Raw genomic sequence first — 13,196 nt, 5'->3', positions numbered from 1 at the left:
TTGGGCCTGCGCTGCTTTTTAAACACATGTATTACCAAATATATTTATTTAGCTATCAAACATATATAGCTTCTTTAAAATAGTACCAATTTTCTAGCAGGCCAGAACAGAAGAAATTTAAAAACTTTACTTCATGAACCTGATCTTGTTCAATAATAGTCAGAAAAAGAAACTTGTGGTATGGCCGTGTTCTTCTCACCTACTTTTAAGTGTGTGAATCTGCCCACACACATAAAAACCATGCCAGTGCCCTGGAGGATAAGTGTTCATGTCCCACAGCCCCATCTAATCCTTTCTTATTTGATTTTTCAAGGAATACAACCTTGGATTCATTAATTGATCAAGAGAGGAGACCAGAAGCACAAACCTCCTATTTCATCTAGCAGTTTTAATATTCATGAACCACAGGGTTGTCTGTAGGAATACTTTATCGGCAACTCCTTTGTATGTGGGTGCTTACCCACAGGAATGAACAAGCATCGCAACATATTAATAAGGGATTTTGCTACTAATTAAAATATGATTTCCTTGGTTCTATAAAGCACATTTTGGCATCTTGTTAGGAAAAAGGGGGATATTTGATCAGAGTGGCTTTTACTGGCTAGGATCTGTATAGAGCAAGTAACTTCTGGTATCAAAGTACCTTTAGGGCTACCAGAAAATTGCTGGGCTAGAACAATCCAAAGGACTGCTAGATAGAAGCAAAGAATGGCGGCGGGGCACAGGGGGGAAGATTCTTTATTGTTTTGCTGTCAATCTAGTGGTCGCATGGAACTTTTACAGTCCAGATCTGGTAGCCCTAGATAAGTGAAATTGATCCCCATCTCCCAGGCCTTCCCTTCATACCACTATTTAAAGTCAGGCTTTTTAATACTTGTTATCTTTCCATACTCCAACCACATAAACCAACCAGAAGTGAGTTAAAAGAGGTATTAATTCTTAAGAGGGAAATTCAATTAAAAGCCAGAAGTACAATGATCATGAACAGAAAAGGGGCAGGGAGGAATTTGGGGCATATGCAGGGAGTTGTTAACAAATGGAGTGCATGAATTTAAGACTGAACTGACCAAAAACTGAACAGGAGGAGACAGGCTAAGCAAAGCATAAAAAGTAGCAATGTTAAAAGGCCCCTGCCTTTTAAAGACAGTATCTCATGCTCTGTATGTATTAATCTGGCTATCTGCATTATTCAAAGCGTACTGATGTGGCAGCAACTACCTTTTGAAATAGTAATCAAAAAGTAGCTCCTGTCATTATCAGCAAGCAGACGTTTTGTAATTGAATTCTCTTATTCTGATCCAGGGAAATACTTCCCATCTGTCCCAAATAAAAAGATAATTTCAACTGGATTCACCTTGTTGCATTCTGCAAGCAAAACTGGAAAGGAAAGCTTACTTTTCCACTTTCATGGCTTCCTAAAGATACCACAGATAATCTTCACAAAAATGTGGTTCTCCAGCTTATGGTTCCTGGATCATATGGCTAACTATGAAGTTAGTTAAGCAAATAAAGGGCATATGAAGTATAGGAAGAAATCAAGTATAGGAAGAATTTTTTTTAAAAAAAGGCAAAGAAGGCTCTACAGAATAAATGCTATAGAAACAATGCGTGTGGGAATTAAACGACTTTTTGATTAAAGTAGTTTGCAACATTATCTCTGCAGAACAAAGCCTAAAACACAAAGACACTTAAAGATTATAAATCTCCAAATACATTTCTAATTTCTTTGGTGTAACATTTGAATGAAATGACTGACAGACTGGAAAGCAAGAACTGGGATCAAAAGCATAAAAATGTTTGTTTTAATATCAAGTAAACTATGAGACGTTGTGTATTCATAAATTAGAAATCATAGTATTTCATTTGGGCTAAAACTGCATTATACATGTACATAGAAACACAAAGTATTACGTTCTTAAGTTCCTTAAGACCTTTGTAAAATGTCTAACTTTCCGGCACTTCCAGTGGGGGATTGCCATCTTGAGATGAATCTCTGCGAGCTCCACGGTTGACCCAGCAATATGGACTTTTTTGGGCTCAGGCAGGATTTTCTAGAGCCCAGAAGTGTTCTCCGGATTAAGGAGAACCCCCGGAATTACCCCATTTGTCCTCCGGACATCTGGAAGCAGCCAGAAGACCGCAAAATAGCATTTTGCGATCAACTGGTAAGCTAGCAGCTGGGAGGCAGGGACTGCCATAATTTCCTAAGCCATGTTGAAGCCTTAAACGGACTCAAAAGCTGCCTACCCCTTTTCTAAAACACCATTTTTTTTCTTTTTTAATTATTATTAAGAAGAGGCTCTTTGCAACAAAGACATACAGAATCTCTTGGTGGTTTTCATTACTTTTGGAAGTTATTAATTTGCTAATTTGGCTTTTTTCTAAATATTTATTTTTTTCTCTCTTTTTTCTTTTTAAATTGTATTGTTGGATTTAAAGATTTTCGCCTGTTTACTGTTACTTTTTTCAAAGTCTGAAGGATTACAAAAGAATTACCCACTTTGTTGAATTTGCGGAGCTGATTTGATCTATCTTGTTTTCCTGTGAGAACAGTTTTGTTTACTTTTACTTTTTCACCCCCACCTCCCCCACCCCAATTAACTTTATTTTGGAAAGACAGCCTTTTGTCTACTATCCTGAGGCACTTGAGGGCACCATAACGTTCCATGGAGGGATAGGGAAGATTTTAAAGGTGTTTTTAAGGAGCTGTACCTTAAGGTTACTTATGCTTTGAACCATCTCTTAGAAGTTGTTTGGAAAATAAGGTCCTGGTCTCAAAGAAAAAAATGAGGAGTAACATCCCAAAGGCAAAAAGTGAAGGGAAGAAGATTCACTTCTGGAATGTTAATTTTGAAGAAGGAAAAGCTTTGGGCGTAAAAGGAACGGAAATGGCTGCGTTTTTGCAATACTGAGATCAAAGACAAGAGTTTAAGCCTCAAAGGATGGAAGGTCCTTGAAGGTGAGTTGGATTTTACAGGGCAAGTCAAGGATTGCAAAGACAAAACCTTGTGTGTAACAGTGAGATATATAAATGCCTTAGTTTACTTTGAAGTGGGTTAACTGTTTGTGTTTATTAGGATGGTCTTTTAAAGGTTTTGACAGATGTTTTTGCTTTTGGGATAATGAATTTACCTTGAGTAAAAGGATATTAATAAGGTTATTGTTTAAATAGGTAATGGTGGAGATATGTTTAACTATATAAATGCTTTGGTTAGGAGTAAAATTGTAATGAAGAAGGATAATATGTTTAACTATATAAATGTTTTGGTTAGGAGAAAAATCTAATATTTGTTTATCTGCCTATTAAGGGGGGAATTTTTTTTATATTATAAAAATGTTTTTTTTATATCGGGGATAGCTTTGACGGTGTGGTCGGTGAGCTAGAGCCAGACATCCTGAAGAGTGAGGTTGAGTGGGCCTTAAGAAGCATTGCTAATAACAAGGCAACAGGAGACGACGGCATCCCAGCTGAACTGTTCAAAATCTTGCAAGATGATGCTGTCAAGGTAATGCATGCTATATGCCAGCAAATTTGGAAAACACAAGAATGGCCATCAGACTGGAAAAAATCAACTTATATCCCCATACCAAAAAAGGGGAACACTAAAGAATGTTCAAACTATCGAACAGTGGCACTCATTTCACATGCCAGTAAGGTAATGCTCAAGATCCTGCAAGGTAGACTTCAGCAGTTCATGGAGCGAGAATTGCCAGATGTACAAGCTGGGTTTAGAAAAGGCAGAGGAACTAGAGACCAAATTGCCAATATCCGCTGGATAATGGAAAAAGCCAGGGAGTTTCAGAAAAACATCTATTTCTGTTTTATTGACTATTCTAAAGCCTTTGACTGTGTGGACCATAACAAATTGTGAAAAGTTCTTAGTGTTATGGGGATACCAAGTCATCTTGTATGCCTCCTGAAGAATCTGTATAACGACCAAGTAGCAACAGTAAGAACAGACCACGGAACAACAGACTGGTTTAAGATTGGGAAAGGAGTACGGCAGGGCTGTATACTCTCACCCTACCTATTCAACTTGTATGCAGAACACATCATGCGACAAGTTGGCCTTGAGGAATCCAAGGCTGGAGTTAAAATCTCTGGAAGAAACATTAACAATCTCAGATATGCAGATGATACCACTTTGATGGCTGAAAGTGAAGAGGAACTGAGGAGCCTTATGATGAAGGTGAAAGAAGAAAGTGCAAAAGCTGGTTTGCAGCTAAACCTCAAAAAAACCAAGATTATGGCAACCAGCTTGATTGATAACTGGCAAATAGAGGGAGAAAATGTAGAAGCAGTGAAAGACTTTGTATTCCTAGGTGCAAAGATTACTGCAGATGCTGACTGCAGTCAGGAAATCAGAAGACGCTTAATCCTTGGGAGAAGAGCAATGACAAATCTCGATAAAATAGTTAAGAGCAGAGACATCACACTGACAACAAAGGCCCGCATAGTTAAAGCAATGGTGTTCCCTGTAGTAACATATGGCTGTGAGAGCTGGACCATAAGGAAGGCTGAGCGAAGGAAGATCGATGCTTTTGAACTGTGGTGTTGGAGGAATATTCTGAGAGTGCCTTGGACTGCAAGAAGATCCAACCAGTCCATCCTCCAGGAAATCAAGCCAGACTGCTCACTTGAGGGAATGATATTAAAGGCAAAACTGAAATACTTTGGCCACATAATGAGAAGACAGGACACCCTGGAGAAGATGCTGATGCTAGGGAGAGTGGAAGGCAAAAGGAAGAGGGGTCGACCAAGGGCAAGATGGATGGATGATATTCTAGAGGTGACGGACTCGTCCCTGGGGGAGCTGGGGGTGTTGATGACCGACAGGAAGCTCTGGCGTGGGCTGGTCCATGAAGTCACGAAGAGTCGGAAGCGACTAAACGAATAAACAACAACAAGGGGGGAATTTTTTTTATATTATAAAAATGTTTTTTTATATATATATATCCATTTCAAGGGAAAAATAGTGTTTTAGAGGAAATGTTACATTGAGAATGGAAATGTTTTATAAAAGTAATGCTTATTCCAGTTTGAACTAGAGTAAGAGACTGATATAGACTTATTCATAACTTTGTTGTAGAAAGTCGGAAGTTAGTATGTACTGTATGTATTATGTAGCATGTAGTAGTCTTTTTTTGTATTTTCACGCTTTTTAGTTCTTTTTCTCCCTTGCAGTATACTTCATTTCACTTCTTGTAGTTTTATGTATTTGTTGAAAAACCTAATAAAGCTTTATTTTTTTTTAAAAAAAGTCAAGTGTATAACTTTCCAATGGTTCTAACCTCTAAAACTGATATATAAATATTAATTAATGAACCATATCTTTGCGAGCAATCTTTTAAATTGGAAACAAATTCTTTAAATTGATATATTGAATACCAAATGTTAATATGATATCAGAATCTATTACTGAATCATTATTTCAGGCCAACGAATCAGAAATGTTGAGGCCTGGATGTTGAAGGAGGTGTGTGAGCAGTGCCAATCCCGTGAGGCACAAGTGCGGCACAAACCTCAGAAAAAGTATGGAACCAACTTTTAAGCCTGACACACTTTATTATAAGGCATAAGCTTTTGTGAGCTGCAGCTCCCTTTATCAGATGCTTAGGCTTTATAATAAAATTGGTTAGTTTTAACAGGTGCTATTATACTCTTTCTGAGTTTGGGCTATCATGGGGTAATGTAGCTCTCCTCCTTCAGAACGCTTTACATGTATGAAAAAATGTATATAATTTCCTATCTCCAGTATCTCTTGGTACTAGCAATTGGAGGTGGGTTCTTCAATACAATAATTCATTTTAGGAGTTTTATGAAGTTACATCTATTATTAGAATTGTTCTTTTAAAAGATGCAAACATGACGGTGAACATTCAATGCATACACAGTAACTGTGGAGTCCTTGGTGCTCTCTGAGCCTTGTTGTTTTCTTGTAGACGTTTCATTGCCAGACTAGGCAACATCTTCAGTGCAAAGAGGGAGTGGGCCTTGCTCTCCTAGAGCAAGTGAAGAGGTTGCACTGAAGATGTTGCCTAGTCTGGCAATGAAACGTCTGCAAGAAAACAACAAGGCTCAGAGAGCACCAAGGACTCCACAGTTCAACCCTGAGCTACAAATATTCTCTTTGATTGGCATACACAGTAACCCAGAAAAAGTACAGTACTGCTTTTCTGCAGTTGCTCTGACATGACATGGCTTTTGATTTATAGGTTTTTCATTATCAGGAAGTTTGTTTGGTGCATCAACAGAAAAAAGTGGGACTAAAGATGATTAAGAAGGGGAAAGTTTGAGCAGGAGAGCTTATCTTGCAAGGACTGATAACATTATTTTTTTAAGCTAATTTTTAAAAGTTGGAGGTTAGAATAACATAATCCAGAAAGACCCTGCACAGGATAAGTCCTACAGAACTAGCCAAATCAGACTCAAAGATAATTGACCTGAAAAGAACATGTTTGACATTCAAAACAGTCCCCTGCTCTTTGCAATCAAATGCGAAAGGTGGGAAAATATATCTACAGCAACTGAAGGCTGTAAAACAGCCTGCTGGTTATACAACAGTGCAGGGTGAAGGTCATCAGCTACAGAGGAGACATTTCTGAAGCTGAACAACTTTCAGAACAGTTAAACTCACCACCACAGTGGAATGCAGCACACCCCCGGGACAGTAAGAGCCAGTAGCAGCATCCGCCATTCTCTGATGAAGTAAGCAAATAGTGGCAGCAACATGTAGCCAATTGCAAAAAATATGCAAACTCCTAACGTAGAGAATATAATACGAACTGTTTTGCCAAGAATTTCTGTGCCTGTTTAAAACAAGGAGTGTGGTTAGCATTTAACTCTATTTTAAAATTTACTCAAAACATTTTATTGCATTTTGAAAAATAAAATACAGTCTTTTAAATGGAGCTGTGTCTCCTACAATTTTTCAAGAGATACAGCACCAAGTTAGACTAAGCTTAAACATGACTAGCAGGGAATTCTGATGCATCATGTGTATCGATGTGTAATTTAAGATGCGTGTTATGATATATTTTGGAGAGAAATAAGATGGGTTATTGAAACATAGCCATATCATTACTGAAAATATGTTTTAATATGCATAAGAATATTAGAATGACTTTGGCTTAAGCAGGTCAGTGGTTCAGTTAGTCCACTGTTACACTTCCAATAATCACCAGTTATAATTCTACATTGGAGGTAGGGAACCTGTAGTCTTCTGGAGACTGTTAGACTACAACTTCCATAACTGCTGACTACTGACCATACTGACTGGGGCTGCTGGAAAGTGAAGTCCCACAACTGGAGCCGTTTCCTTTTTTAGGCAATCACAAGCTGAGTCTGATGTTACTGCTAAATGTAATGGTTGAGGTGCTGGACTAGAAACCAGGAGACCAAGTCTTCTAGTCCTCTCTTGGGCATAGAAGCCAGCTGGGTGACCTTGACCCAGTCACTTTCTCTCAGACCAACCAAGGAAAAGAGGAGGAGGGAGCATTATGTGTACAAAGTAAAAGTGGATATAAATCTAATAAACGAACAAAGAAACAAAGAAGTATCCAATGCAAGCATTAGCTGGCATAAATGGAGGGTTAAACTACTTGTCCTAGTTAAGAATCAGCCCTGGATTAACTGTTAACCAAGATAAGCATGTGCTTAAGGCGCCAAAGGAAGAGGGGCACCACAGAGTTTTACCCCCTAGCTGTTATGCCCTTAACTCTTTCACTGCTACACTTGACTTTGCTTTTCAGCACTTATTGAGTCTTAGTATCTTAATATAACGTCAGCTAAATAGTGGAAGGGCCAGGGGCACCATTGTTGAGCTGTGCTTAGGGCATCATTTGGCCTTAATCCAGCCCTGCTAAGAATCACTGAGGATGTATCCCTTATGAAATTGTGCTAAAAAACCCAAAACCCACCAGTATCTAAATTAGTGGCCAAACTGAAAAACAATTAGGTTAATGATGCATTCTGTGAATTGGGATAGGAAACCTCCCTTTTCATTCACTCTAAATTATTTACAATTTTTAGCAAAGATGCTCTTTTTTGAGCATTACTGCTTTACTTCTATGTACCTTAATGCATATTTTGATTTGATCAATTTATTAAAATGTATAGTTAGCCATCTTATGATTTAATTAATTAGAAGACAGGCTCATCTGTAAACCACAACTGTGCAAAATAGCACCCTCAACAACAACCTGAGAATATCTGCTGAGCCTAAATGATTTACTCTAATCTTTTCATACTTAAAAAAAATATACATTCTAATCTGGGAAAAGAAACTAAGAAAGTGATATCAAAAAAAGTACAATGTAATGGAAGAAGTATGTTTGTCCCCTTCCAAAGAGCAATAAGAAAATGTCTGTATCAGATCATTTCACAGAGATACCAAATCAATGACTATATCTAAGCTACTATTAATAATTGAGTTCTTTGAAGGAGAATGCTCACTTGGACCAGCTGGTTATTGAATATTACAGAAGCAGTAAAACTGCCAAGTCGCTAATAATTTACAGTATTTACAAACATAACCCCAATGGCTGGACCACAAGGCCATGAGAAACCATGCATAATACATGAGGCATTACATTCACTGGATAGTATTCTAAACATAATTATCTCAAAATTCCATTTAGAATTCATGAAGCGTTTCCAGGATTATAGATATGCTTCCCTCTTTTTACTGTATGCTTAACCCATCAGGAAATAATATGGTGGTTCTGGAGTGAACAGAAGAAAAAAATCAAAGTAATCATAACCTCACATAATCTATTACAATATACTTGAGCCAAATAAGCAACAATATGCTTGGTGTCATAATTCCCTTTCCTTCTCCAGTGAAATTGAAAGGAAGACCTTTCAAAAGCACTTTGTTCAAAGTGACAAACTTTGCTAACACAAACCATGCTTGTTGAAAACAGCAAGGGAAATATGTATGAGGACATCCCTATAAGCCAGGGCAACAGGAAGAACATCGGAATTATCCTATAGTCCTCTGTTCAGCTATGACAAAGGAATATTGAATGCCTTAAGAATGCTCTCTTTAATTCTCGTTATGAAACATGCAATTTGGCATTAAAGATTATAAACTTGATAATTTCTGGAAGCTGATGATTTCTTGGAAAATCACTACAAAGCAATATAGTTTTCAGATATGGCATAGCGTTAAAGAAATTGCTGTAATAAAGTTTATGAGCCAATACAGTCATAAATGTATGTTTGATCCAAGTAAAAGTAAATGGAGGTAACTATTTTTTCTATTGAACACTAAGATGTTACAAAATTGCACGACTTGACATATACTGCATACTAAAGGTTCCAGCCTTCTGAAAGTGGCAGCATTTCCTTATCTTTTGCTTGCTTGTACTGACTGTGCTCTTGTTCCAGCACTACTTATCTCTCCATAGACATACCTTCCTATAAACACTGCTGCACTCTACTGGATAGCAATTGCTGGTGACTCGTGTGTGTGTACAACACAGCAGCACACATGAGAGGTGCTGAGGCAAGCACTGTAAGGCATTGTGTGACTAATTATTATAAGGGAGGGTAGGGAAACTTATTATTAGGATGGGCTGTTTTCTTGGGATCTTACTCTATGTACAGTATGTATTTCCCCACCTGGGGAAAGAAAGAACAGAGCACGAAACACCTGCTTGAAGCTAATCAAGTGTTTTGGGGTTGGCTTATTCTGGGGCAGTTTTGTATGCTTTCCCCCCTTTGCTATGGGGGTTAAGGAGAAGAACATGCAGAACACGCTAATCAAGGAATGGAAGAAGAGGACAAGAGGCTCCACTGAAAACATGGAAGCTATCTAAAGAGCCATAAAATATAATGGGAGCGAAGACTATCTACCGACAATGAATGCCTGATATAAATAAATTACAAATCAGTACAAAGTGCGAAGTACAAATAAACAGCTAGTAAGAGTGAAGCCTAAAGGGAATGAAATGGGGCCCAGGGACAGAAATGGATTTGGTTTATTTGGTTAGAGTTAGAGTTAGCATTAGGGTCCAGGCAAGGATAGTACTGGCTTGCCCAAATGCAAGAATTAATCTAATTTAACATGTTAAGAATTATAAACAGGAATTTTAACATTTTTCTGTAGGGTGACATACTAAATTTGGTTTCAACTGAGGTTACTATGGAATTAAACAGCCACTGAAATAACTGATTCCATTTTCTCCCACCATTTTTTGCTATAGGCTTTAACTAGTTGATCTTGACTATTCCTTTCTTCTTTACATCATTGTTTACCTTTCCAGTTTCTGCCCTTTTTTTTCTCCTTGAGCAAGTAAAGGTATTGTCTACATCAGGTCTATATAGAACTACTGAATCTGAGCTGCAAAAATACAGATAGCTACTAGATGGCAGCAAAGAGATACAATGAACTCTTAAATCTCTGTTGCTATCTAGTGGTCATGTGTTTTGCAGTCATGCTCTGGTAGCCCCATCACTAGAACCAGTACGTTCCTGACACTTGCATGGGTCTCAAATCGTGCTTGTGTTAATAATGTTCTGAAGGAGAATTACAAAATTTAGACAGATATTTACCTAAAATATTCTTAAATACAAATGTAAATGCACAGCCTGATTCTTCCAAGCTGCTTTCAAGCATACAGATGCTGGCAGTCAGTGTTCTAGGAATGTAGTGGGCAAGTGTAAATAGCAATAGAAGGCATGGATTCTTTGTCTTTCTTGGGTGGCTGAAGTGAAAGAAATATAATGAGAAAATCAAAGGGACTATCTGTGGCAAGATGTGATTTTAAAGTAACCACTGGCAAGTGTTTTTCGATGTATTTAAGCACATATCAGGAAATACAGAATGACCTAAACACCAGAAAGTGACCTCATTCATGTTCATTTGCAAGATGCTTAGTATTATATTTGTAACACAATTTATTTGTCTTCTCTTCTGTAGCACTCTAAGCCTGAAAAACGTAATTCTTGATGCAGTCTGACACGGAGGTATCGCTTCTTCCAGGCAATAAATGCCAACAGAGTTCTAGCAATTCTCTGATGATTAGAATGTCCTGCTGCTGAACTGAACAAACATTTTTTGACCCCTGGCTTTTACCAACAGAACCCAGTACCAACTCTTGAGAGTTTACCACTAGTATATATTTTCCCCAGCTTCTCTCCTCTGTTCACTCTCAGCTGCAGTATTTGGGTTCTGATGCTACGGTATTTAAGGTTATCAAAACACAGATCTAAAGTCCATCCAAGTGGGACTCATTATCAAGAGAAATGTATTGTTTCACAGTTTATTTGCTAAGTAGGGAAAGAGGAATAGCTTAAACATATTTTATTTAAATCCACCAAGAACACTTAAAAAATGCCTCCAAATAGCTACAACTGAATAAACAGTTTCTACTTAACCAAATATGGATAAAGTTTGTGAATATGTATATTTTTAAAAGGTGCTAAAATTTCCTTTACTGTTTTTGTTCATTTTGAAACGTGTTCTGGAAATGTTCACATTTCCTTTTCTTTCCAATCTGTTCCTGTGGAAAAAATAGTGCACCGCAGTTCAAGGAAATACAATTTTGCCACAGCATTGAAAAAAGAACAAAGAAACAGTCATCAGTTTGCTCTTTCTATATTATACGGTCCATAATGTATCAGACAAGTACATTCTATGCCTTTATTCATCATGAAGGGTTTAATGTATTTAATATATTTTCTGCCAAAGTGTCTAAAATACAAGGGAGAAAAAAATATTAAAAACATGGCAAGTTTAAATCAATAACTAGGAAGACTATGACTAAGTTCATAAGGCCAGTATTGTTTAGATTTAAGAACTGTTCTCAAACAATAGTCTACACTTCCAAATAACCCAGTCTGAGGGAAACTGCTTGTAAACAGCCAAAGTCTGGTAGCCACTTGCAAACTACTTCATTTGAAGACTTACTCTGCATAGTAAGCCATTGATTTCACTGTCCTCTCTATGTCCTCCCTTCGCCTCCTCCCTGGCTTATCTGCCCCATCATTATAATGGTTACATAACTGTGTAGAACTTCATGAACAGTGATGGCACTTTGATTTTTTAAAAACATTGTGTCATTCAAAATTTCCAGGTGCAAACTAGTTTTCAAAGGCAAGCAGTATCTTGAAAATATTAATGTTTTAATAAATAGCTGCTTAATTAATTCATGACCAAAGTGTTAATTTTTATTTTAAAAAATGCTTCTGCTGAGATTCAATGTTTATCTCTATTAATGGCAATAAAAAAAAATCTGTTGCATTATCTTGAGAACTAGGCTTAAATCCTAAATTTAGAGAATTAAGTATGTACAACTGATGAGGAAACTTAATTCCGTTAATGTTCCCAGCAGTAATTTTTTTTCCAATTCCACAAAGTGGTGGTGATTTCCTTCTCTATGCAAAAGAGCAACAAAATAATTATCACCGCTCTTTATTCTTTGATTGTAAACACTGCCATTGCAACAGGGATAAAGTAATATTCTTTATTTCCATTAATTTCCTTTCTGAAGCATTAGCATTCAACATGATACATTTGGTAATCCTTGGTAGTCACCTGGTGGCTGGGAGCACTAAAAAAAGCACTGCCACATATAATCCATAAAGAATAAGTGAAGAAACAGCTGTAGTAAAATTAGTGAGCCAACCCAACAAGAGCATGCTATGACAGCAAGAAATTAACTCCCTATCTGAACATGAAACTTTTAGATGACTCTGAACTCAAAAGCCACCCAGGAACCAAATAACTACCACCAAGCTCCAGGAAGGCAACAATCTGAAGCTGGTGGCCTTGCATAGAGCTTGGTATGATTCTATGTAGGTCTGCTTGCATAAAAAGTATGACGCAGATGTCTTTACCTAAGATACGGATATGGATATGCTTATAACTGGCATAAAACAAATCATTTAAAGAAGCAACCTGCCCTAACTCCTTTCTAAGTAGCGCCATTGCTGATTTAAAAGTTAGTCTCTTGGCAATCTTAAATATCACACTAGCAAAGCATGAATTTTCTAACTATGGGTTTGATCACAGGAAGGTGGAAGTTCCCAAATCTATCAGCTGTTCCTAGTTCACGTTGTTCAAGATTTGGGGGCCTAACTGGAAGAAAGTATGACAAAGTGGCTAAGGGAGTTCAGCAGGATCCTGCCACTCTATGCTAAAAATGCCCCCTATCTCATATTTATGTCGTCTTTCAGTCTGCTCACCCAT

The 13,196-nt window shown here is 37.5% G+C and overlaps 1 protein-coding gene across 1 annotated transcript in view; it reads right to left on the bottom strand.

Annotated features, from left to right (window-relative positions):
- SLC22A4 (solute carrier family 22 member 4) overlaps positions 1-13,196 on the bottom strand; it is an 89,216-nt gene that overhangs the window by 23,520 nt on the left and 52,500 nt on the right. Inside the window, exon 4 of the mRNA XM_063292331.1 lies at positions 6,639-6,810. Within this exon, the coding sequence (XP_063148401.1) occupies positions 6,639-6,810 (172 nt within the window). The remainder of the gene's footprint in view (positions 1-6,638; positions 6,811-13,196) is intronic.

The sequence above is a fragment of the Candoia aspera genome, chromosome 2 (assembly GCF_035149785.1).
Source record: "Candoia aspera isolate rCanAsp1 chromosome 2, rCanAsp1.hap2, whole genome shotgun sequence".
In the NCBI taxonomy this organism is placed as follows: Eukaryota; Metazoa; Chordata; class Lepidosauria; order Squamata; family Boidae; genus Candoia; species Candoia aspera.
This window is presented reverse-complemented; position numbering and strand designations above follow the sequence as displayed.